The sequence below is a fragment of the Tympanuchus pallidicinctus genome, unplaced genomic scaffold, assembly GCF_026119805.1.
Source record: "Tympanuchus pallidicinctus isolate F22 unplaced genomic scaffold, pur_lepc_1.0 scaffold2, whole genome shotgun sequence".
NCBI lineage: Eukaryota > Metazoa > Chordata > Aves > Galliformes > Phasianidae > Tympanuchus > Tympanuchus pallidicinctus.
The window spans coordinates 14,609,023-14,636,650 of NW_026294721.1; the positions used below are offsets into that span (position 1 = coordinate 14,609,023).

The window sequence follows — 27,628 nt, forward strand, 5'->3', positions numbered from 1 at the left end:
TTCTGTGTTTTTTTTTTTTTTTTTTTTGGTTTTTTTTTTTTGTTTGTTTGTTTTTTTTTTTAAACTCATGTCTCATAAACTGACCTTGAGTTCCTGTTTTTTGTTTTTCTCCAACATTTTTAAAACTTTTTGATGTGACGCTTCCAGCTGCAGTTTAACGTTCTGGTTTTCTTTAATGGTGTTTTGAAGATCCTGCAAAAGCTTCTCCTTTTCTTTGCTGGACTGCAGATTGTGTTTCTTCAGTGACTCCTTGAAATTATCTGCTTGTTGGTCTAGTATTTGCCTCAGCTGAGCCACCTGCCAGAAAAGCAGGAAGGGATTAATGGCTGTACTAACAATGGAGAAGAATTACGTAAACCTGAGCAAATTCTATGATCTTGTGATGCTCTGTGAAAAATAGCAAGATGCTTCATACAATGAAACAATTGAATACAGTTTGATGCAATGAGCCCCTTGCTTCACTGAAGAAGGGAGCTAAGTGATTTTTTCCAGATAGCCAATATAGCAATCCAGAATGGTTACCCAACTGAAAATATTCAAAGGCAAATTTTAAAAGCTTTTTTTTCATAGCGATGCCATTAAGCAGGAAAATTTGAATTCATCATTTGAAACATTTTCATTTAGAAACTTAATTTCTTTATTTAAAATGACAGACAAAATAAGGTAATCAAATGCTACTCAATTTTACTCTTACTATGGTGCTACTACATCAAAGCAGTAACACAGTAGAAGTAGTAACAACATAATAACAGAATGCTATTTTATTGCTGTTTTAAGGCTTACTTCAGTTACCTCAGTTAACTTCACAGTTAACTGCTTCCCAAGATTTATGGCAAGACCTGATTGCAGGGACAGGAGCAAGCACAACAGGCACACCTCTACAGCTGCTATAATTGTTTGATACTCACAAGCCTGCCACCAAGGTTCTGATGAATCCTGCCCTTCTATTTTATGTACCTTGTAATTCCAGAATAGTCTCTTTACAGTTGTTGAACAGATCTTGTAGTGCAAAAGTAAGGGATTGGAGGACTCCAATAAATTAGCATTCAGTCCACACGGGACTTTATATCTTTCCTTTCAAGGCACCAAATAGGTGCAAATCTGGCTTATTTATCAAGAAAAAAATAAAAAAGTCAGTGATATGGAAATATTGCAGTTTTGAAGTGAGTCTCCAGAGAAGACTAATTATCATGATTCTGTCTACTCTGCACAGTACTCTAGCTATGTCAGCCCAACCAAAAATATGCCTTATGCTGCTAAGAAAGCTATTTTTAGATGTGAAATACCATCCAGGTTAGAGCTGGATTAGTAACAGCACATTGCCTAGTCTCTGAGGCGGAAGCTCTGGGCTGAGCCACTGCAAAGTTCCCAGCTGGGAATCACGCCCTGTGTGAAACATAATGTGATACAGTGAATGGTTGTTTGTTGGCTGTGAACAGCCAAATATCTATAAAAGGAAAGTATTGTCAGTTGAAACTACTTCATTTCTCTGGTGAAGTAATTTCAATTGCTTAGAGGCAATACCTCCAAGTAACTGGTTCAGAAAGTAACAAAAAATACCAACAACAATGCAAATTTTTGCTTCAGAGGAACCATTTCCATTTTCACACCACTGTTAGACTGCAGGATGCACTAGATTGTTTTTTAGCGCATCTGTTCATACTCACATGATATTGTGAATATAACATACAATATGATGCACACTATATTACTTGCTTTATGTAGTTAGCAACAATATTTTCTCAGCATTCCTTGCATCTACTATGAACTCACAGTATCATAGGACTAGCAGATAGGAAACAGGCTTCCTCTCCTGTTGCTCTGGCCTGAATTCATGACTTCAAGAAAAGTAATTTGATGGCTCATTGCTTTACTTTTCGCATCTGCAAAACCTGAACAATAATTATTTCATTAAATAAGCCTTTTGATTTCTTTGAGGCCTCCCAATGGAATATATATGCATAAATGTATGCAATAGTATCAGGTTTCCCTTATACCTCAAATCAGTACAACTTTCAGGCACTACGTATGCCAGCATACCACAGTAAGTTTTCAGCTTTGAATAGACTAGGATATTTTTTTCCCTTAAGGGAAGATTAGAAAAGAATAAAGATGACTGATTTCTAAGAACCTGCACATTGCATTAGATGCAAAGAAGTCACTTGGGTAGGCCAACACAAGTTGGATTGATCTGAAATTCTCCTAATGAAGAACACTGTAGAAAACAGTGACATGCAGATGTGTAATAAAACCTAAAACCAGGACTTAGCCAGAAATTTAGAAGATTAAGAACTACATTTATATTCTGCATTTGTAACAGTGAGTAATGGATAGACTGTCAGAATGCAACTGTTTGGTACCGGAACAGGCAGAGGACTACATTTCATTCAGAACTATCACAGCTGAATGGGGAGAAAAGCAGATATTATATAGTAAATGACCACAACAAATGCTATGATTGCTGATATATACAACACACCAAGCAGTATAAAAGGAAGGGGAAAGTGAAAGCAGGTGGGACAACATCTTGCTTACGCCCCTGATGGGTCTATCTGTTCTTTCTCTGTCTTTGCACACCGAAAGAGGTCTTATTATAGCCACTCAGAAATTGCAAAAGCCAGCTGAGAAAATCTCAGGTTTCATCTCTTGCTATGCAAGATCCTACTGAACTTCCTGGAAGTGAAACTGCTTAGAAGCAGTGAAAATACAAAGTGATGGAAATTAGAGTCAGTCACAACAACAGCGGTTACCTCTAATTCACTTGTTCAGCAGTGTTAGCTACCTAATTCCTGTTGCTGTCCATTACTTTAAACTAAACAGGATTTTGTGTATTTGGGAATATTCTGATTTTCTTTGGTAATATTTTGGCTTCTTAAAACCCAGATTGGCAGGAAAAAGTAGAAAACACTTCTCATGATGAAAGCACTCTTTACCTTGTTAAGCAATTGCTTTACAGGGGTTCTGTTTTGTTTTTTACAGAAAATTATCCAACCTCCAGGCATGGCTTTTCAAATCATGACATTTTATTGTACAAATATTTTGGCAGATGAAGTAGTCTGGAAAATTTGCATTGCTTGGCTTGCACCTAACTATACCCACAGGTGGATAGTCTAATAGCAGAACATCTCAGGTACTCATTTCCAGATTAATACATGTTAGCAAATTTCTATTGCAACTTAGCTATAACTGGAACAGGGAATAGTACATAAGGTACATAATCTTAAAAGTTACTTTGGAGTCATGATGCTTTCTCTACTTCATTTTTGATCTTGAGAACATAGACACGTAAATAATTGCTAATATATGAACTACTGCATGCTCTAACCTGCTTCAGTCACCCCATCAGCTACTTCATCAGGCAGGAAAAGCAAAAATAATGAGCCACTCAATCTTTCTTACCATTCAATTTTCTTGCTTAAGGAAGCAAGCAAACAAGAAAGCCCTTTTACACATCTACACACACAAAAACAGAAGATTTCAAATCCACACAGCCCCATAGGTAAACAGTCAGTCACCATACAACACAGATAGAGCCAAATTCCTTAGCATAAAGCCATAACATAACACCAGAGACTGGTATATTATGAAATTTATCAAAATAAATAAGCATGTCAAAAATCTTCATAGACATTAAGGAACAAGTGTTTTTTGTTATTTCTACCTTGCATATTTTCTTGAATGACAATGACAGCAAATATGATTACACAGAATTATAGAATTGTTTGCGTTGGAAGGGACCCACAAAGGCCATCTAGTCCAGCTTCCCTGCTGTGAACAGAGGCATTTATATTTACAGAGCATGGTCCAGCCTGACCTTGAATACCTTCATGGATGGGGCATCCATCACATCTCTGGGCAACCTGTTACACATGTAATCAAGAGTCGTCCAGAAGAAAAAAATGAAAAGCCCTTTTATTACTAACTTACATTTATGACTAAGCTTACCTCAAGTGAAGAGTTTTGAAGTTTCCCAGTTAGGGCTTCTTTTTCTTTCTCTAGTTGCTTTATTTCACACTCAGATTTTCTTTTAAATTCCTCTAGCTGCGTCTGGAGTTCCTTAAGTCCAGAAACAAAAGAGTACACAATTTACTTAAGATTTCCTTAGTAACTTTCTGCAACGCTCTAAGAAGAGATGATTATAAGCAATAATATTTGTAGCCTAGAAGTAATAAACATCTACTTAAAAAAAAAAAAACTATATTATGAAATAATCAGCATTTAAGCTTGATCTGGCTTGCGTGAAGAGCTTGTCACATCATTTTAAGTATAACTTGTACAAAACCATCCTCATAAAACAATACTGCATGTAACAGACAAAGTCCTTTTAGTAAGGCTTACACTTCATAGTGCAACTACGTTCCTTGAAACACTGTATCTTCACACACAGATCTCTCACAACCAGATAAAATAATTTACTCTCATAGATTCCTTTATGAGAAGTGGTAGTGCACAAATGCACAAACTTCAGCAGTTTCATAAACAGAAACGAATTCTTCTGAAGAGCACTGAACACAATTCCTAGCCTCCAGAATCTGGAAGGGACTACAAAACATAGCATTAAGTGACAGAACTCCTTCCATGACTTCAGAACTCATCTGCAAGAGTTTTGATTATTCTCAAAGAGATGTTGAACTTGGAAAAGTACAGCAGCATTAAAACTGAGAAAAAACAAAAAGCAACAGTAGAGGTCTATAGAACACTTGGCCAGCCTGATTGTTCAGTTCTACAGTCTGCTCTAATACATGTGTTTATTTCTTCTGTCTAATAAGATCCTGAGAAACACATCACACAAAATACAGTAGGAGATGAAGAATAGATCTGGCCTTAATCTGCACTCTAGTTTGGCAAACTGCTTAGACACACACTGAGTGTGAGCATCACTGCACATTAAAACACACGCTTAAAATTAAACACATTGCCCTACATTCCAATGCATTTCTGCCCCCACTGGTGTTCCTACTGCACAGAAACATTACAGACTGCAAATCTACAAAGGACTGCTAGGTAAGATAACAATTTATCACAGCACTTCTCACAATGGTGGAATTCTCTGAAGAATGTCTTAAGTCAATTGTTGCTAATGTGTACCAATAAGAAAATTAAAGCTCAGCCATTTGCAACACAGTGAGAGAGGGCACTGCTCAGGATACTTGTCTGAATCCACAAAGACAATCATTCTTTGTGACTTAACTTAAATAAGGTCATGCATACACACTCATGTTTTCATTTGTAACTAGTGGTCGTGTCACTAAGAACACCTGCCTTCCAAATCCATTTACTAACACTTCGTAGAACTAGTTCCTCAGCCTAAACAATGCCAAATTTTGATTAAATCAAAGTATTTGAGTATTTCATAGCAGAGATCCATGGAAATTGAAGTCAGAAATTGGAATACACCCACAATACATATTTCTTCAGGAGTGAACTCACATTAATCACTCCAGCTGCCACATGAAAAGCATGTAATTCTAAGTGTTGCTAAGAAGGCAGTTCGTCACATCAAGGATAAAGTCACCTCCCTGCCTCTGGAGCTTTATGCAAAAATACATCAGCTTGACGTTTTTTCCCCTCCATTTTTTTCTTTTCCTCTTAGTAAAACCATAGCAAGAAAATCCTCCATTTTATGATTCAAAATGCCTCCAGTAAGGATAAATCAAATGATGTCACTGTGACCAATAAGATTAAAAACAGATGAATTAGAGCTTCTATAAATAGAACACTTCTACCTCCTGCTTTTTGCAGCTTGCTTGAAGTTTTAGATTAAATTGATTACCTTCATATGCTTCATTATGAATCTTCCAACCCATTTAACAGCATTCCTTCAGACAAGTCTTCCCCTTACGGAACTGATAGTTGCCTTTACAATGCAAGTTCTTTGTGTCTTTTAATTCATACCTTTTTTAATTAGCTACACCTTTCATAATTTATAAATCACATTCGTTATATAACTTGACAAAACCAAGGTGAAATTCTGGGGACCATTACCCATCTTGTAGGGAATACTCTACTTCAGTGGGTATCCTCTGTTGAAAAGTGCTGTATTTCAGTAAACAATATTGAACTATAACCATGCAGGGTTGTATGACTCATCTTCAGCCTAGGTCTGGTTGGGGTTTTGTTGTTGTTGTTGTTTTTCGTTTGTTTCCTATTTTGCTTCAGCTTTGGGTGCGTGTCTCATTTTCAAGTATGGAGGCTTCCTCGAGGACAACTTCAGTTCTTCGGAAAAGTACAGGGGGTGATTTTTTTTTTTTTGTTACATTCCCAATAGCAATTCTAATTTTACACAACGCTAGCATTAACAGACTTCCAGGAATTAAATATATATTTCTGTATCTATCTATACATCCTCACACAGAAAAGATTTGTGTCTGGACAGTCAACAGGGGAAGACATTGTACAGAGGGAACTCTCAGGATACAACCAGTCATCGTACTGACTATTTCTGGTATTACTTCTGTTTAGCTTTTCAGAAGAACAGACTTTGTTCTTTACCTAAAAATAATTTTAAAAGTTTGTGTTTCAATTGAACCTCAACAGAGAAAGTCTGATTTGTTTCCTTCCACTTCTTAGTTATAGAAGTTGAATGCCACCCTGGTCCAGATCAATTTCACTTTAAGGATATCAACAGTTCCTTTGCTATCACTGAGCAACTCTTGAAGTTATGAACATGAGTCAGTGTTCCATTGAATGAGGCCGGAGGTCTAAGAATCCCACAAGATTGATTTCTATAGAATAACCCCCAAACAAGAAAGAACATTGCAAGAAAAATGACATTGATTTCAGTATATTTTTGCATGCTGTGGCTTTGAGTGTTTAAGAGCAAACCATTTGATTAAGCTCTCACATGTGTTCAGAGCCTCTCTTGTTTTGGCTTTGTTTGGTAGAAATCATTTGCTGCAGTTGAATTATTTGATGCTTTAGTTCATCTACTTCATTTGCAGCTTTGCTCTGGGAATTCAATAGAGCTTCCCAACCTTCTACAGAAGCAACATTTGCATTTCAAATAGCATAACTAACTTGTGGAATTTCCAATGAGAATGAGTAACAAGGGAAATCATTCAGAATGACATTAATGAGCATTTATTTTATATTTTACCTGCTTTTTGCAGGATTTCCTTCTGCTGAAGCATATTCCTCTCTTTTACTACACTTAGATCTTCCTCCACATTTTTTTGATTCCAGAATTTCCTGCTGTATTCCCTTAAACTACACCTCAAAATCCTAAAGCATGTATTGTGCTTCATTATATACATTCATTTTTTTGTCATCTGAAATAGTTGGGTTTTTTCCTCTCTTTTGGTGCAGTTCCATTATAATGATCTTTCACCAAAAGAGCTTGTTCAAAATAACCTTCTTCTCTTCCATACACTTAAATTAACTCTGCTGCTAGAACATTTGTAACGTGGAGCCATTCCCTCAGCAGGCGTCATTGTAAGGTGAACACCCAAAGAGTTACCATCTAAAATATGCCTATAATTACCCTAAACTCGTAACAGGCCATAACTCCTTTAATTTCCTGACAATCCGTACTAAAAGTTAACAAATGAGATTTTTGATGAAATTTTATTTTTCCTTCATCCTTGAACACAGTTGTTCACAAATATACACATTGCCCAACAATGATTATGTGAATAAAATGTGACAATTAAGTGAAGAATATTGATAAGCTCTTTCTTAGCAGAAAGAAAAGTCCAGTAGAGAGACACGTTCAGATTTTTTGAATTGAATGTCTATACATTCCATTTGAAAATCCGCAGGTGGAGTATTTATGCTGGCTGAAAATGGAATCACAAATATACTAAGAAAAATGATAACTTTTTTGCAATCTTGAAACTTGTTCTCGAATTCCATTATCACAACGGAAAGCACAGCTGCATATTTTCTGCTGCTCAAAGAACTGTGGTTAGCCAATGTATCTAAATTCCTACCATTATTTGCCACCACTTGAGTTAACTCTGCACTATTCTCACTCCATGTCCTGGTTTCAGACTAGATAGGGTTAACAGCACACTGATGTTTGGTCATTGCTGAGAGATGGGTTTTGCCAGCCACTGGCCACCGCTATGATGGCAAGAGGCAAGTGGCACGGGATGGATGCCCCTGCTTTAAAGATTCAAGGCAATTTCTAAGTTGGTCATAATTCAGCCTCATTTCACAGTCTTAGAGGATCTGAAGTGTACATAGGTTGAGTATATGTCTATCAGAAAAGATTTCAGTTTTATCTAGCTGATATTGAATGTAAAAAAAATCAAATCACCAAAGACATCGCTTATTTCCAGTTTCTACTGCATTCTGACTTTTTTTATACCTGAAACACTGTTTCTCTTACATTGTTAAGCAAAAGAGTAAATCACATGCCTATATTCTCATGAATGCTATGTACTAATTAATCATTTACAGTCATTCTTTAAAACTCTCCGCACTATAACCTTCCATTTCTGCCCCGAGTCTCAAGCACTGCTCTAATGCTTACAAAGCATTTAAATCAAAATGAAACTTAGATTTCTCCTTCCCCAAATCTTAAAGAATTATAATTTGCACTTTAATAGGCAGAGATAAAGAGCACAGTCTTATACTTTACCTGTATTCTTTCTTTGAGCTTCTGGGAATGTTTCTTCCTCTCATTTATCTTCTGACTTTTCTCCTCTAGGTCTGCCTCCAGTTTCTTTACCTGCTGCATCCAAAAACCTTTCTCAGCCTCTGAGCAATTTCTTTGCTCCATTTCTCTTTGCTGATGATGATTCCTTGTTTCTGTCATAGATTGCTGTGTAGACTTTTTCAAAGACTCTCTTCCCCTCTCACAGGAGGCTCGCAGTTGGCTTGTTTTCTGAGTATATTCTTTAATTGCTCCTTGGTTCTCACTCCTCAGGTTTTCCATTTCCTTTATTAGAACTCGACCCTCCATGCTCAATTTTTCAGCAAAAATATCTTCATCTAAATTTTCTCTCCTAGATAGTTTGCATTCATTTTGTTGTCCATTGGTCCGTTTGTTTTCAAATTCTGCATTAGTATCTATTGTGTCTGTGGAAAGGGCCACATGTGTGACTTTTACTTCTGCTCTTGGTTCCCTCTCTTCCACCTGCTTCTTGCACAACGTTAACTCTGCCAAGGCTTCTTCCTTTAGTTTCCTGTGTTGTTCTACTGCAGTTTCAAGGGCTTGAATATGTTTTCTCAGCAACTGTTCTTCTTCAACTTTACTTTTGTACTGGAGAATAGTTTCCTTCATCTCAGCAAGAATGTGCTGAACTTCTTCTTCATGAGCTTCTCTCAGAGCCTGTATACTATCTTCGTGTTCATCATTCTTAGTGTTCAGTGCATATATCACCTACAACATGAAGAAGAGCAACAGGAGATAATAGAATCTAGTAAACAACAGTGTTATGAATTCAGTTGCTATATTTATAAAAAGAATTACAGTACTATTAAATATTTTTTGCCTTTTTTCCTCACTAGCAACAGAAGGGATAATTACAAACTGCAAATCCTTGCAAGGAAAGAAGACAATACTGTGAGAGCTTTTTTTTTTTTTTTTTTTTTTTTTTTTTTTTAAGATAATGCTTTTTTTTTTTCCCTTAAAAAGTTATTCCCTCATACATCAGGTTTAATCTTTCATACACAGCCCCTCCTCAAGCTGACTGACTCCACATTAGTAGTTCAGTTCATCTCACCTTCATTCCAGCAGCACCTTCTGCCACACTGCCTTTAGCATTATCTAGTGCTGAGAACCTACAGAGGCAAAAGTCTGCAGCCTGTGTTGTATAAAGCCTGAATGTTTTTCCTGGATTACTGAATTTGCTTGGATGCATTTAACCATTTTTGAGCTGTTCATATACTGAATAACTTGCTCCATTTCAGTTATCCATAAATGAAAGCAAGCAAACATCTTGTGCAAATTTACTTCCTCCTTGGCAATAACGAAATAAATCATAGAATCACAGGGGTTGGAAGGGACCTCAAGAGACCGAGTCCAAACCCACTGCTAAAGCAGGCACCCTGCAATAGGTTGCACAGGTCTTGAATATCTCCATAGAAGACTTCACAACCTCTCTTGGCAACCTGTTCCAGTGCTGTCGCCCTTACCACAAAGAAGTACTTCTGCATGTTTGTACCGGCCATCCTATGTGAGGTTTCAGGCCATTACTCCTTGTCCTATTATTACTCACCACCTAGAAGAACCTGGCCCATCCATTTGCTTCCCATCTCCCTACAGATATTTATATAAATCAGATCCTCCACAATCTTCTTTTCCTGAGATTACTCAGTCTTTCCTCATGTGGGAGGTGCTCCAGACCCTTCAACATCTTTGTGACCCTCCAGTGGACTCCTAGGAGATCCCTGTCTTCTCTGAACTGGGGAGCCCAGAACTGGACACAAATATAGAAGCTGTGAAGAATCACAGATGCAAAACATGGTCTGGATACATTTCTGAATAAATATGTGGTAAAAGACAGTAATGACATCATATTCCAGAATACAAGCAGACAAGAAGTCATAGTCTACACTTAAACACATGTGTTGTTTGACCTTAGATTACACATTGTAAATATTTCTGTTATTTTTGATAATTTTTTCTATGAAACAGAAATAGTTACAGGATACTAAGCAGAATCCTTCACACCACAAATGGTAACTGAAATTCCACCACAAACTTTTTTTTTTTTTTAATTAAACTTCCTCAGGAAACAGACTTAAAACTACAAGAGAACTGTGAATTTTGCCTGTGGCTTTAGAATGACCAGTAATTATCTCAGGCAATTCTTCAACTAATTAGGTCAAATTAGTAATCACATATCTGTATTTGATTTCAACAGCAAAACAAAAGATAAGCACTAGAACACCCAGCCTTTGTGATTTAAAAACTTCTAGCTTTAGCAATGAATTTATCTACTAAATCCGCCTGCCTCGTATTGTGTCATATTTGGTCTGACAGTGGAATTTGGATTCCTCCAAAGTCTGACTTAATTGTCAAAGTTCCTCAAATTCCACTGAGCATTAGAACAAATTGGAGACATTCTACAATAATGGTTATCACCAACTCCTTAAATGAGTCACCTAAAAGCTCTGGAAGAAACCCATCTCCCCGCTCTATCGGTTATTCCTATCCATCAGTTCAATAGTGGCTAGAATCACAAGGAAGAATTCTCACTTGAAAATGCATGGCTTTCAATTTAATATTCAGGCTTGACTGTTGAAACCAATTCTTCAGTATCTTAACCTTCTTAAAAGATTCAACTTTCAGAGGGCTGCTGGCACGTACTTTCTGAAATTTAAGCCCCTCACAAATGCCTTTCACTCCCTACTGAATGTAGCAACTGCATTCCTATTCCAGACACCTCATTTTAAGAGACTAGAGTTATGTGTAGATGAATCTGGGAGTTTATGTGCATTCTGCTGTAAGGAAAAATACTGAAAAATTATTTCAACACCTGCACATTGCAGTGCACACACTGCTTACTAACGTGGTACAAGACTCTCAATAGCTGTGTTGATAAACAGTTCTTTAAAAGGATCTCTAAAACAGATTGGTTAGACAGCACAGAGAATTGCCTTCAAATGAAAGGAGCACTAGTTCACACCATGAGTAACTAGCTTAATAGCAATGGCAGCCACTTCCTCCCAGTCTCTAAAGGCATTTGGGTATTGTACTGATTTTACAACAACTGAGTTACACAACAGGTTGGTAAAAACACTGTTACACACTACACACCACCAGAGCATTATCAGCACAGTGAATATGTCTAATTAGCCTTATTTTATTCTTCTACTGATGTGAATCTAAATGGCATTTTATTTCCCTTCTGCTTTTCTTTATGCTGCAATAAATAGCAAAAAATAAAAAAAATCAGCTCTACCTCATTAGCAAAGACAAAGGTAAAGTATTAAAACTCAGAAAGACTTCTGTATTCCTACAGTAGCATCAACAAATACTATTAATACAGTAGCTTAACTACCACAATTAAAAAAAAAAAACGGTTCTAGCAGGTTGCCTTACTAGCTGAATAAGAATCGAGACAGTTTGGGATGGAAGATAAGGATGATAAGAAGAAGCAAATAAAGGATTGCAGAAGGTTGTCCTTTGGACCCAAGCTAGTATAATATCTTTGCTTTCTAAAAGTGGACTTGCAGGTAGAAATACCAAAATCTCTACAGTAAGTTTTCAGATTACATAGCTTACTATCATCATGTTCAAGAGAAAAAAAAAAGCTATAAAATACAATTATTTTCATAAGAAATTCATGGCTGTTTTATCCACTCAGTACATTAAAATTTACTTGAATCAACACAGACCATATTGAGGTTGATTTTCACTTGTAAAACCCAATAAAAATACCTTATTTCAAGCTTTTAATTGGCAGCAAGTTAAAAATATTTTTCCAAAATTTCCCACCACTCAAACTTCTGTCCATCCTTGTGTAATAGGCACAGCTAACAAATTAGTAAAGGCAGAGATGCAAAGAGCCACAGCCAGGATCACCAACATCCACATTTAATGCTAGACCTGGTTGCCCAGGGTCCCATCCAACCTGTCCTTGGAAACCTCCAAGAACAGGACATCCATTTATTACTGTTCCTTCCATTTTGACATGGAAACCCTAAGAAACAGACGACTACCTTAAAGCACAGCTACCACAGAAGGTCCACGGCAGCCACCAGTAATTACTGCAAGAAAATAATAAGAAGGAAGTTTCCTATACAAGAGATGGGATTAATCTCCCCTAACACCACTCCTTCCATCATTACACATCTGATCCAGGTTAATCAAAGGAGAAAGACAGGTGCCCCCAAAAGGCAACATTCCTGTTTCCAGTGCAGTTGTCTAGAACAGGTAATGTAAGTGAAATGAATTCTTCCTAGTGTTTGACTGGTTTTGATGTGGTTTTTTTTTTTGGTTTTTTTTTTTTTTTTTTTTTTTTTTAATTCTGCACTCCCAGATTCCCAACTTTTTCCTCTCTGTAGAGTTGACAAAAATCACACGTAGAGGGATGAGACAAGTTTGAATTCTTAAAAGCTGAAACTACTTCATTTTCCTCTGCTCCATTCTTCTATGAGGTTTCCGTAGGCTGTAGAGAATCTCACTTCACACTGTTTTTATGTCTGCACATCCACTTCATGTTGCCCTGCAAACTAAAACATTTAACATTTAGATACTGTACAAATCTACTTTGATGCAGGATCTTGGAAAAGTCAGCCTTTTGCAGCTTCCCTTTGCTTTCCATCTGTTATTTTTTTTTTCTTTCAATCTTGTTTTGGTGTTTATGACTCTCCTTGAATTAGTATCACCTGAGACATTTAGTATGCTATTTGTTTTTACTTCCAGATAACTCATTTGTGAAATAAGGTGAGCTCACACGCAGATGATTTTAGCTTCTGCCCCCTACAATCTGTTATCATAAACTTTTTTTTTTTTTACAGTTCCTGATTCATGTTGCATCTTCTCTCTCAAAATCCTTTCATACGTAACTCTGAAATCACTTTACAAAACTTAAACAACAAAAGCACCTTAATTTTAGATTCTGAGTGCAATTAAAAAAAATCAGTTCACGTGGCATTTACATGAAACTTATTTCTATTTCTTTGCTCCCCTCATGATGAATCATATTAAACAGGAATATTTATCAAGTTGAGCAGCATTCAAATGCTTCCATGGAGAATAATTATCTTTCAGTAAGAATAGGTGAAATTTGTGTCAATTAAAATCCACAGGTTAGATGAAAACTTTTAAAATAATGCTTTTTTGAAAAAAGCTTTAAAATGCTTTTTCACTGATAAATCCACTGATGTGTTTGATATGCAGATACACATAAAAGCAGTGGTTAGGAGCAAATAGATTTCAGAGTATTTTCCATTCACCTACTGCAATCTCCGTCTTGGGAAAATTCTTGCATAACTCCTGAAGACCTCAATTACCCCATAAATCTTTTGCTTTTACAGTTCTGGGTAAGTTCATCTTGCAAAACTGTTTCATGCAGTTAATATGCAGGAAACAGATGCCTTCAAAAAAAAATCACTTTTATATCTGTCCCATCTGTCTGCTTTAAGATCACTGTAGTGCAGGTGAATTTTCAGTACAAACGTTTAAGGGTTTATGCTAAGAAAAGGAATTAAAAGGCCTTATCTCCGTGTATCTCACTGAGAATGTTTTTTGTTGTGTTCTTTATGCTATAAATCTTCAAGGTGTCTAAAATTGTAGATACATGTTTAGTTGTTTTAAAGACTTGTTGGCTTTTGTTCTGTTTTGCTGATCATTCTAGGCACCTAATTGAAACTTCAGCTTTTCAAAAGAGCTTTAACAATGTTGGTACAGATTAATGCAACATCGCCCAGTTTTACAATAAAAGAAGTAAATCAAAGATGAATTTCACGGATTTGATTTCTGCTTTTCCAAAATATTTCCTTACTTTAAATGCATAATTTTCAAAATTTGCAGATACAAGCAGCAGAACTTACTGTGTCGTATTTATGTTGGAAACAGTGACTGCACTACAGGCCCAGGAAGCACTGCCCTAACTCTGACCAGACTGCACTGCCTGGCTGCACGACTGGGCAAAGAGCTGCACTGTGCTTCATTCCTCACCCAGAAAATCGTGGATAAGAACAGCAAGGAGCACTGCCAAGAGCACCTGCCCTGTAGTTTTGAGACATTTCATTATTTTTATGAAATTTTTCAATATACTAGCTAAATAGTAAGAATAAAATTACGCAATAGCATTTACAAGTACCAGCTATTGCTTTAAACAGCTCCAATATCAAATTCCAGTAGTGAAAAGTGAAAGATACTCAACTGTAATCTCATAATTACATTTAAAGGTAACACTCCGTCAGTATATAGTCACAACCAAACACTGTAACTTCCAAATTCAATTATAATAGAAGACTCCTCTGGTAGCAATCTGTTTTAAGTTAGAACTGTCTTTAAGTATTTAAAGACCAAGTCATACAAAGTTCTGAGTAATTATATTAAAAGGGTGCAATGAGTTCATTATCTTAACAAAAAGTCCTGTTTGAAAACAATTTTATAGTTTCCTTACAAAATAAAAGAAGTGCTTCTTCAGTAATAGGGTTACATGATGCTCTGCTTTCCATGAGCACCAGAAGACAAATGAATATACAGAACCAGCACAACCAGGCCTGCCTGAGCTAATGTGCTCCACTTGGAGACAAGATGAATTGACCCAATCTTGGCACTAGACTAATTAAATTCACACGCTTTGTGATGATTTTAAATACCTGTGAGGAAAAACTCAAGTGTCTACTTGTTTCTAATGAAAGCACAGGTTAAGTGGTCTTCAGCAGCAAATAGAGACTGCCTGGTTGTGTACACTCAGGAAAAAGCAAGTAAACTGCTATGGTGAGATAGCCAATGTCATTAAGATCTGACTGTAGATGCATGCATGCATCTTTAAATGGTGAGGAGCCTAAAACATATAACATTAGAACATTTAAATGAGAATGTCTTAAACTGACCTTTAACTCAGGTGAAATCTTCATTGTAGAGTGCTGACCTCCACATACTGCTTACAGAAATTGGTAGTAGAAAGGTACAGATACAATGTCACTGAGAACTGTACTTAATGTGCCCATCCATGAAGAAAAGATAAAATGTGAAAAACTGTAACTTCGTAATTCTTCCCTTAGCAATCAGTAGGTCACTAGATATTTTATTCCCATTGCCTGTAATACATTTATTAATAAAACACATTTTGTTTATAAACAAGTAGTTTATATAAGGTTGCTTCAAATACTAACTTGAATTTAATATCCAGTTTCTATTATAAAGTAGCTTTTGCTTATTGATTACTAAGGTTGTTCATTTTCTGCAAAATGACCAGTTACAAATTTGTATGTTAGGAAGATATAACACTATAATGTGATGGAAAGCAATAATAGCAACGTGGTAAAGTCTCTGGCCGCAGTAAATGAGAACAAGCCCAAATACAGCAGCTGTAGATGCAGAAACAACAACAAAAAACAATTGCTCACCTTTAGAAGGCCTCAGGTAGGGAGAAACCTCCAGCAAGACCTCCTCACCTCTAAGGCCAACCCTTAAATGAGGTCTGGGAATGGGTGGATCCTGGCTCCACCATTTCTGGTTACTCAGGTTCATTGCATGCACCTGAGCTCCCCTGGGTTGGCCCTGCCTTCCCAGCAGGTGCTCAATCACTGCTTCAGGCTGTGACTTTGCATTTCTGCTACAGAAGGTAATCCCGATACCTAGATATTCTTAAACCTTTTATTAATTTCAGCAGTAATGTCTATCCATCTCAATAATAAGGTTCGGAGTAATTTCCCAATGGAAACGGTGGTTTTAGTACTGCTTTTAACACAATTACATGATATTGTACATAGACTGAATGAGCTAGGAGTTCCCATCAAGTTCTGTAAGGAAATAATAGTGCTGACAGGTAAAGAAATTGTAGTCTATACATTTTCATCAGCTGATAGTCAAAAATAATGATATCTTTGAAATCCTGATAGAAAATTGTACATAAAAATAATTAAAATGAATAAATCATCAAGTAAAGTACATGGGGATATTGATAGCTAAGGATCTTTTTAGGACCCATTGTAAGCAGCTTTGTATAATGATTCTCTCCTTCTTTCTTTCTTTCCCTATGTGGAAGCCAGTTTGTTTATATTCTTTTCCCCAAAAGTACTGTTGCTCCAAAAGCCTGATCCTAATTTTTACGCTGTTCCATTTTGCTTCATTTCTGTAGAGTACTGAATACCACTCCGGAGTACTGGCATCAAAAAGCCTCAAGCACACAGCAGAGCTCTGGTAGCACACCAACTACATGCACGACAGCTGAGTCACCCAAAGTGCTGGTTACTGAGTATCATCAATACATCATAATAAATAAGGTCAACAAACCTAGCCAAAATTTCCAAAGAAAAGCAACATATTTCAACTGGAAACATGAGTAGATAAAAGGAATGCTCAGACAGCTACAAGTTGCTCAGCTGATAAATGCTTTCAGAGCAAACCACTGGGATTTGACCGTGTTTCCAAGCTAAATATATCAGTCACTTTTTATGATACATAAAACAGGAAAGATAAATGATCTGATATGCTGCAAAACACTGAAGTGGTGTAAACAGCTGACGTGCTCACACACGCACCAGATGACTTGGTAATTCTCTCCAGAATCTTACACCTCTAGAAAAAAACTGATTGTCATGGGTTACTGTTAATTAAAATAAAAGTGTCATGTTTGGGATTTTTGATGAAAACAGTTTTGATATGTCTTAGTTGATGGATGGCAGTACTCACACAGAGCCAAAAACTCTTCTACTTCTTGCACTGCCCTGCCAGTGAGGAGCTAGGGGTACACAAGCAACAGGGAAGGGACACAGCCAGGACAACTGACTCCAAATGGCCAAGGGAATGTCCCATACCATATGGCCTTCCAGGCTCCAAGCGTACACTGCTGGCTTTTTGTCCATCAGTACCGCTGCTATCCTCCTCCACAGAGCTGAACAATAAAAGAGTGTATTTCATACACTTTTATGCTCAAGTTAGACATTCTCCTTTATATAACTAATGAAAATGGTTTTTACGTATCTGCTTGATTTCTCACTGAAGCTTATTAAATAATGTTCATATTTTCTACTCTCCTGACTGAGCAGAGGGGCAACAACCCCCCCGGCGACTGGTGGTGATAAGCAGCCAGAGTACATTGCATTTTCAACTGCTCCACATAGAGCCATTAAAGAACATCTGCCTATGCTGCTTCTTGTAGAAAAGGAATACACTTTCTCCCACTTGACATTTCTTTCCCCTGCAGGTGAAAAAAAAAAGAGTTCTTATTGTAATTTACCAGCAATTAACTTTTCCCTGCATTGGCACTCTGTTCCTCCACTTAGGCCCATAGCATTCAGCACACACAGAATTCTTGCCAGACCACTTGACTGGTTTTAAATAACAATCTGCTTAACCAGAAATACTGACATTTAAAACATATTTCTTGCATCAAGGCTCCCAACTTCCCAATACAGTCAGTCACATGAATCCCTAGGGAAAGTGAGCAACTATCTCTTCTCATTAAAAATACTCCACCATTGTTGCCCAGAAAATTGTTTATAAAATGAAAATGACAGAGTAGCTCTGCTAACCAGGTAAGATCACCATCCCTACTTCTTTATGCTAGGCTTAGTGCCAGAAGCACAGTTCAGAACATTAAGTTTATTTGAGCTCTTCTGGCAGAGGTTTGAAAAGAAGCCTGAATAACATGGATATCTGTTATCTGTTCATTATCCAGTTCTTGTGTCCTGCCCACACTGCTTTGTCAGTGAAAGCTGATCTCTCCTCAGTGCTCTTGTCCATGAATTCATTTGCATTTCTCATCCCATTTCAAGCAATTGGGACAGTCCTGAATCTGTAAGCATATGAAAGTCCTGGAAAAGACAGTGGATGTTAGAAGAACTTGTGACAGCAGGGAACCCAATGCTTATAAAGTCACCACATATTTTAAACACTACTACTGCTTAAGCACACCAGAAATACAAAAAATTGGCATGCACAGAGGAGCATACCAAGGGTGCAGTGTCTGATGGAGGAGACTAAACTTAATTACTGGCATAAAGTTGTGCATTCTGCTACAACCATGAAAATGCACCACCTTCAAGTAATTCAAATGCACAAGTGTTGCAGAAGGTATCCACCAAATAAGTGTGTGATCTGTGTATAAGAATGACAACTACAGATGTGCATTCCCATCTGGAAGCAAAACATTCCTTGTCTGAACTCTTTTAGTTCTTAAATCTCATGAGCTTTTTTCTTGAAACTCAAAGCACAGCTCACTGGGACACAGCTGCAATGCAACCCGGTTTCCATGTCAAAATCTAGAAGACATGGCCTCTTGTCATTCAAACTCACTAATTTTACCAGGTCTTTTAAATTTTTTACTTGCATCCATGAGAATAATAATTTAAAAAAAAAAAAAAAAATCAGGTTTAATTCTTAATTTCTTCTTTTATATATATAAATATATATTGTATATATATATATATATATATATATATTTGTTTTGGTGTTATTCCTTTAACATTGTGAGCTGATGCTTTAAAAGAAGAAACTCAACTGTACAATGAACTATAAATTATAGTAATGAGTACATGTCAGCAACTACTGCTATCACCATCTGAGACCTGCACATTTCATTTCAGACTCCCAAGCCCTAAGTTCCTGTACAAGGAGAGCCCTGTGCTGGCTTGGCAGAACAGAGTAAATGCAATGCAGTCAAAGTTGAACACCTGGGACATGCAACAGAATAAGTGTGCTTAGTGAAATAACAACAGTGGAAAAAGTCAAGCATCTAAAAACACTGCTAAATGGCTCCTAATGGGCTACAAAAGTATAAAAACTTACTCTCCCTAACTTCTCCAAAAGCAGAAATAGCAAGGCAGTACAATGAGAGCTGCTTTCAAGATCTGTGTTTGGATTACTTACAGAGGGTCCCAGCACCAACACAGGTCTTAAAACATGATCAGCACTTCATGCAGGGACAGAAACTATCATCTCAATCAGTTCAGTTCTGCTACTGATAACTGCACACTACTCCTCTGCCCCTGAGTAGGAGGCAGCCACTGCTGTTTGTACAACACAGAAATGGAACTCAAGGCTGTCTCTGTATCATACACCTGATTAAAACATCGTGTACTTATTTCTCCTCTTGGCACAATGCACAGTGGATGAGTAATCAGATTTTATTTCCCCATCAATGAAATCCTGTCATAATTGGAACAGAAAGTCGTAGCTGTGTATCAAAAGACAGCAGTATTTCATGCTACGTTAGAAACAGGAGAGTACTACAAACAAACCAAAGTCAAAGGAGAATTCATGATGATGATACATCCTGACTGTAATATCGACAATAAATGAGAGTAATTCAAAAGGGAGCTCTCAAAGTTCCTTGGCCAAAAATGAATATACCAAATGTGCCACAAAGCAATTTTTCAGCTAATGCAGTCTCAGATCCTTCTTCTTACACTATTACTATATGAACAGTAAACATCTAATTCAGAATATAGAAGGAAAAGCATATTATTAGAATTCCAGCTGTGTGCTAAGTTCTCTGTAAGCATGGCACTGGAGCAGAGAAAATTGATACTTAAAAGCTGTACTCCAAAACAGAATAGTTTGCTTTTCAGAAGAACTTCCTGAGCTTCAAGTATAAGGCATCTTTGTTTCAAATGACTTAGAAGTACTCAGATGGGGAGTTAAATTAAAAGAATAAATTGCCTCATTCACTTTTTAACAGTAAAAATTCAGCAGGAACATACAATTTGATGAAGGCTTTCCTAACATTATGCCAGGATGCTGTGCACTGAGGTGAATTTTTTGTCTTTTTGCTGCTAAAATAGCTTTCTAGTTTTTTTTTTTTTCCCCAAGCCAAAGACTATAAAGTAACATAACAGGTTTTAGAAAGGAATAATGTATTTTATTCCCCTCAAAAATACAGTTGAGCTTGCAGAAACTTCAAAAAGAATTGTTATATAAAAAGGAAGGCATAGAACTCTCTATGGAAAATGAGTGCAGCTTTGGAAAGTTGAACAAGGGTTTCATTTTTCAGATCTCATCGTTATGTTCTCAGTCTGCTGCTGAGAAATGCAACACTCAGTAAGAGGAAGCTGGTGACCGGTCAGCTCTTCTACTGTGAAGTACCATCACAGAATCACCAAGATTGGAAAAGACCTACAAGATCATCCAGTCCAACTGTGCACCCATCACCAGTAGTTCTCACTAAACCATGTCTCTCAACACAATGTCTAAATGTTCCCTGGACACCTCCAGGGTTGGTGAGTCCACCACCTCTGAGCAGCCCACCACCAGCTACCATTTAATGGAAACACAGGTGCTGCTTATCAGTTGAAAAAAGGGATAATGTGATAATTCTTTTTTTGTTTTTGAGTGATAGTTACAGACGTACTTTACCTAATGTGCAACTGAGTTCTGGACTGAAAACAAGGAAACTGAAGAAAACTTAATCCAATTTACAGTCGCCTTTCACACACACTTGACTGTAGTTGAAAAATCAGTAACTGTTAATGAACAGAAAGTTCTTCTCTGTGAGAGTACTGAAGGAACGCTCACTTATTTGGAAAAACAGCTTGCCATCACTGCAGAATCAAAGTGTACTTTGAAGTGTAATGTACATTCATGGGCAAAAAGTAGAGATAAAATTCAAACATACAATCAAAGCACCAGTAAGTAAGCATTGGCATATTACAGTAGACTGAAAATAATACAACTAAGCATACGTGTAAGTACAGGTAGCTCCTGTGTATGTATTCATACACAATACATGTTATCACATATAGTTATTTTTAGGAGAGAACAACGACATTATAACTAGCTAGCATTTCTGACTCCAACAATTCAATGATTTCCTATCGTTTGACCTGCATTTGCAGTCAGTGTTCTTTCATTGCAAAAATGTCTTAATCAATTGCAGTGAGGTTAATGAGTACGTAAAGCTGGGTTTTTCTGACCGACAACAATGTAACACAAAAATAGCTTAAAAGGTTAAGGGCCACCTGCTACAGATTTCTTCTCTTTTCTTAACGTAGGGTGGGAAGCATTCAAAATATTTCGTAGCTCAACCTGGTATCGACTAGAAGTGGCAGTGCCGCACGGCACGGCAGTTAGACAGTGAGTTCTCCTCCCTCCCGTCCCAAGCTCATCACAGCGGCTACGTGTGAGCCGCGCACTGCCAGCCGCACAGCAGCAGCGGCCCGGGGCGAACCGCTCGGAACGGTCAGAGCGCAGCGGCACGGCGGGGCGGCGGCTCCCAGCTCCTCCCGGAGCCCCGGCTGCCGGCTGAGCCCCAGCGCGGGGCAGCCTCACCTCCCCGGGAAGCGACTTACCTTGGTGAGCTGGGCGATCTTCTTGCACATTTGCATGTGAATTTCCTTATTGTATCCTTCTGCCGAAATGCCGCGAGGGGCTTTAGATCCATTGCAAGTCCCGGGTTGCCGGCTCTTGTTTATGCCGGAGGCCATTAAGCTTTAAATATTCTAACCGAGTCTGTCTTTATACGCTCCGGGCTGCGCTTTCCCGTCCTGCTGCTCGCCTCCCTCTGCGCTCACTCCAAGCCCGAAGCGCTGCAGGAAGTTCAGCCCCAGCCCCGGGCTGGAGCAGCTGCTTCTCCCATGCGCGCAGATGTCCCGCTCCTTCAGCACAGCACTCGGCCGAGGCAGCGAGCAGCACGTGCGAGCCTCACGAGCGGGAGTTCTTTTTCTTCTCCACTTCTAAGGGTGCTTCCGCCAGGAGGAGATGCCAGCGGCTGGATGCTACGCTTTCCCCACAGGACACGCCGAGCAGCGGCACAGACGTCGGTGGGGATCCAATAGAGAGACTGCCTGCAGATTAAATCGCGTTGCCTTTTTGGGCTGCTGCAGGGATCATCTGAGAGGATGATTCGGGCACCTTTCATCAGCTCTGTTAGTTGGCAACCCTTTGCAAGTCCAGGTGGACCAATAAAGTGGCAAAGAAAATCTTGATCAATTTTTGCTGCTCTGCTGAAAGCAGAATGAAGGGGTGCTTCCACCTCCGCCCCGTAGCTGAGCCCTGGTGGGCCTGCCAGCTCCCCTGGGCTGCCAGCTCCCCTCGGCTGCCCTGTGCTCACATAGGAAAGGCAGGAAGAAAACTGACACTGCTCACTTGTCTTCATTTGCAGCCATTCCCTCTCTTCAAAAGGCCAAGCACTCCACACTTAAAAATAAGAAAAAAAAAAAAAAAAACCGCTGAAAAAAGCAGGCAAAAAGCAGAAATATGCAAGATACTAAAGTAACATCTTTTTTTCTTAAAAAAGAAAATCGTTAGTGAACACGTTTAAACAAGTCTAGGAAAGGAGAAGAAAGCAAAGTAAGGTGAAAATAAAGAGGTAAAGATGAAAAAGGAGAAAGAACAGGTAGTGGAAGCTGAGTGTTGCTCAGCATCCTGTGATTGTCACCGCAGCCCACAGAGCAAGGTAAGGGGCCCGCAGCCACTCGAGGGAACAGAGGCTACTCCTGCCCCCAGACTCACCTCCTGGCAGTGCCTTCCTTCCTCCTGGGCTAGAAGCTTGTGCTGGGCTTGAAAAAGAGCTTCAGAGCTTCCTCAGGGCACTCACGATTGGAAAAGAGGATTATCCGAAGTCAGCTAAGAGCACCGGGAAAAGAATCTGTGAAAAAGAGAAATCCTCAATGAGGGCAAAAAGAGATAAGGCACTGCTAAGCATAAGCACTCATAAGAGGAGACACATTGGGCAGAAGAACGCCTGAAGGCAGCAGGGTAGAGAGGGAAGAGTGAGAAGATATAGGAAGAGAGGACTTTGGACACAGAAACCAAACCCTTTAATTGCTGGGAGAAAAAAGGGGGACCTTAAATGAAGGCTGACTGAGAAAGTCATAGGAGATAAGGGCCAAGGAGAGATTATCACAGCTATTGGGAGATACTAAACTGGGAGGAGAATTTAGCCCAGACAGAACATTCATAAGGCAAGAAACATATAATCTTTGCACACAGCAATGACATTCATCAGTGACTAACATGCTGCTGCTTGAGAATAGAACTTGTTCTATGCTTATGGCATAAGGACACTCCATCGTCAATTGTCTGCTATTTCATATGATGTGTACTCACACTGAAGTTTAATTCAGTTAAACCTTCTCCACAAACTTTCTCATCAATTTGAAGGAAGAAAAAGGTAGAAATATGCACAAATTTGATAAAATTGACAAACTTATTAATTAGTTCTCTGGATTTTCCAATAACAGCATCTTTTTCCTCAGGAAAAATAGAAACAACAGCACACACATGCAAAAGAGTGAAAACAGAACACTATTTAAGAAGAATGTATTGTGTTTTAAAAGTACTTACAATAACTTATCTGTGTTATTGCTCTAACACAGAAATAGCAACCTCTGTTTTTGTTTGTTTTGATTTGTTCTTTTTCATTCTCTCTTTTTTTTCTGATAAACAGCAGAATTTATGGCTGGACCTGAATGCATGCCTAGATGGAGACTTGAGACAAAGCAAGGATGCCATAATGTGTCATTCAAGTGTGTGCTATATAAAAGTGGACCTTACGTGAACCCTGCAGAACACATAAGTGAACGTGAAAATTTTTGTTGAACGTAGAGCTGTATATGGCACAGATACAGTTTAGAATAAAAACTAGAGCAGTTTAAACAGAAAACATACTTCTGCTTGAATTATTATTGTAGAACTAGTTTTACATTCATTACGAGAGAGAAGATAGTCATCACACTATCATCTCTAAGCCTGTGAGCAACTGTATATACAACTGTTTACGAGGGTGGATAGTGATAGGACAAGGGGGAATGGTCTTAAACTGAGACAGGGGAGGTTTAGGTTAGATATTAGGAGGAAGTTTTTCACACAGAGGGTGGTGATGCACTGGAACAGGTTGCCCAAGGAGGCTGTGGATGCCCCATCCCTGGAGGCATTCAAGGCCAGGCTGGATGTGGCTCTGGGCAGCCTGCTCTGGTGGTTGGTGACCCTGCACATAGCAGGGAGATTGAAACTGGATGATCATTGTGGTCCTTTTCAACCCAGACCATCCTATGAAACCTTAGTTTACAGCTTTACTGTTCAAGTGCATGGACTGATTTACTTTTAGGAGTAAACAACTGTTTGTCTTCCACTTTTGGTACCTGCTGCTTGTTCTAAAGCAGACTGTACAGATTTTGAAATCTATATCCTCCTCTGTAGTTCTGTTCACTCAGCCAACTGTGGTTTGCATACTGTACAGACTTTTGTTCCACAAGTTTCAGTCTTCTCAATGTTAGAGTTTAGCAAAATACATTACATAGATTATCATTACATGAGAGGATGTTCTTTCCCATACTTCGATGGAAGACTGGGCTATTCTACATTAAAAAAACCCAAAAACATTCTGCTCATTGTACTCTCCCAAAATTTGTTAGGTCTTTTTTTTTTTTTCATAACGTAATACTGAGGTAGTATTTACCATCCCCATTCCGTATGGAAGTCAGTAGGACTTCTGATGAGCTCTGACTTAAAATCACATTCCTTGTTGTTTTAAAAAGCATGTGCAGGAAAACAAGCAAACAAACCAAACGAAGGTTCTCCTTCTATTATATTTTTATATCTTTCTTCTTCTGTCTGAAGAAAAAAAAAAACAAAAACCGAAACAATAAAAAATTTAGAACAAAACCTGAATGCGATGTAAGTAACTTTTGAGTTCTCATCCTTTCACTGTGTTACCAAAGCAATTTGACATTGCTCAGTTAAAAATTGCACCTTGTCCTGTCACGTATTTAGATTATAACAGTGACTCAGATGTCAGAAACGTTCTCTGGTAGTTGATCAGTCAATGTCAGTGAATAAGGAAAAAGCCCTAAGTTGACATCACTGGGCTCTCATCCTGATTTCAGCCACTCAGATACCTGCTGGGAAAACAACGTGGTGAGCTGCAAGCGGTCCATGAGACTCCAGGAACCTATAGATGCTAACTTTGTGGTTCAGGACAGATTGATTGGAGGTAGAGTGTTGCTGGTGCTCACCAATGAAGGAGGTCATTATAGACATTTAGATTAGGCAGCCTGTGCTGCAGCAACCATGCCCTGGGTGAGTTTGTGATCTAGAGGAATGTGGGCCTGGCAAAGAGTGGAATTAGGACCCTGAACTTCAGGAAAGGCTGTTTAAGGAATTGTTGGACAAGATCTTAGAAGCTGTCCTTAGAGACAAAGGAGTGGAACAAAGCTGGCTACTCTTCAAGGATGCCTTTCTGAGAAAGCAAGAGCTCTCCATCCCTCAGAATAAGAAAGCATGCAGAGGAGGCAGGAAATAGGCATGGCTTGGAAAGGATCTGCTGGTCAAACTGAGGGAAAAGGGCATGCACAGGCAGTGGAAACAAGGACCTGGGAAGAATACAGGGATTCTGTCCAGACATGCAGAGATGGGACTAGGAAATCCAAGGCACGGATGGAACTGAACTTGGTGAGGGATGTTAAAAACCACAAGAAGTGGTTCTATAGGTACACTGATAAGAAGAGATAAGGCAAAGAGAGCATACCTCCTTTGAAAAGCGAGAAAGAAGAACTGTCTACAACAGACATGGAGAATGGTGAGATACTCAGTGAATTCTTTGCCTCTGTCTTCACTGGCAGCCAGGATTCTCCTATTTCGCACAGCCTGAACTCTTGGTGGGAATGGAGGGAGCAAACCTGCCCCCACTATAAGGACAGAGCAGGTCCAAGATCACCTCATGAGACTGAATGTCTATGGTGCACCCCAGGGTCCTAAGAGATGTGGCTGATGTGGCTGCCAAGCCATTCTATCACATCTGAGACATGGCTGTCAGGCAAAGACCCCAATGATTGGAAAAAGGAAATCAACACTCACATTTGTAAGAAAGGGATAAACGAAGACCTGGGGAACTACAGGCCAGCGAGCTTCCCCTCTATGCCTGGGATGACTATGGTACAGATCCTCCTGGATGACATGTTCAGACACATGAGGGTCAAGCAGATGGTCTGAAACAGCCAGCACAGCTTAACCAGGGGAAGGTTGTGCCTGATCAATCTAGTGGCCTTCTATGATGGAGTAATAGCACCGGTGGGCAAAGAGAAGGAAACTGATTTTATCTGCTTGGATTTCTGCGAGGCCTTTTACATGGTCCCCCACCACATCCTGATGTCTAAGTTGGAAAGATGTGGATTTGAAAGGTGGACCATTTGCTGGATACAAAATTGGTTGGAAACTTGCAGCCAGAGGGTTATAGTCAATGGCTCATGTCCAAGTAGAGGCTGGTGACAAGCAGCGTCCCCAGGGGTCTGTCTTGGGATTGATACTCTTTAACAACTTCATCAATGACTTAAATGATGGGACCAAGAGCACCCTCAGTGATATTGTTGATGACATCAAGCTGAGCAGTTGATATAGCAGAAAGAAGGAATGCCACCTGGAGGGGCTTTGACAAACTTGAAAGTTGGGCCCATGTGAACCTAATTAAGCTCAACAAAGCAAAGTGCAAGGTTTTATATTTTGGTCAGGACAATCCCAGATATGTATGGGAGAGCTCCTCGAGAGCAGCCCTGCTGAGAAGGACTTAGGGACACTGATAGATGAAAAACTTAATGTGAGCCAGCACTGTATGCTAGCAGCCCAGGAGGCCAATGCTATCCTGGGCTGCATAAGAAGATAGGATGTCACAGGACAAGGGAGGTGACCGTCCTTCTCTACTCTGCCCTTGTGAGGCCCAATCTGGAGCACTGTGTCCAGATGAGGGGACAACAACATAGGAAGGATGCTGAGCTTTTGGAGAGGGTCCAGAGAAGGGCCATGAAGAAGATCAGAGGGCTGGAACACCTCTGCTATGAAGATAGGCTGAATGAACAGGGCTCATTCAGTCTGGAGAAGAGAGACTGCAGGAAGGCATCATTACAGCCTTCCAATATTTAAAGGGAAATCAACTTTTTACATTGGCAGATAGTGATAGGACAAGGGGGGAATGGTTTTAAACTAAAGGAGGGAAGAATTATATTAGATGTTGAGGAAAGTTTTTGACCAAGAATGTGGTGAAGTTCTGGAACAGGCTGTCCAGAAAGGTTGTAGATGCCTCACCCCTGGAGGTGTTCAAGGCCAGGTTGAATGGGGCCC

General features: G+C 38.9%; 1 protein-coding gene across 4 annotated transcripts in view; it reads right to left on the reverse strand.

The window, feature by feature from the left end:
- The window catches only part of FAM184B (family with sequence similarity 184 member B), a 42,830-nt gene that overhangs the window by 12,089 nt on the left and 3,113 nt on the right, over positions 1–27,628 (reverse strand). For 3 of the 4 annotated variants that reach the window (XM_052682820.1, XM_052682819.1, XM_052682818.1), the window contains exons 2-6: positions 23,027–24,077; positions 21,865–22,711; positions 8,582–9,325; positions 3,946–4,056; positions 85–297 (exon numbers count right to left, since the gene is read on the reverse strand). In XM_052682820.1, the coding sequence (XP_052538780.1) occupies positions 85–297; positions 3,946–4,056; positions 8,582–9,325; positions 21,865–21,999 (1,203 nt within the window). In that variant the 5' untranslated portion in view covers positions 22,000–22,711; positions 23,027–24,077. Of the gene's footprint in view, positions 1–84; positions 298–3,945; positions 4,057–8,581; positions 9,326–15,981; positions 16,091–21,864; positions 22,712–23,026; positions 24,078–27,628 lie in introns of those variants that run through there. The other variant, XM_052682821.1, reaches the window with a different exon arrangement.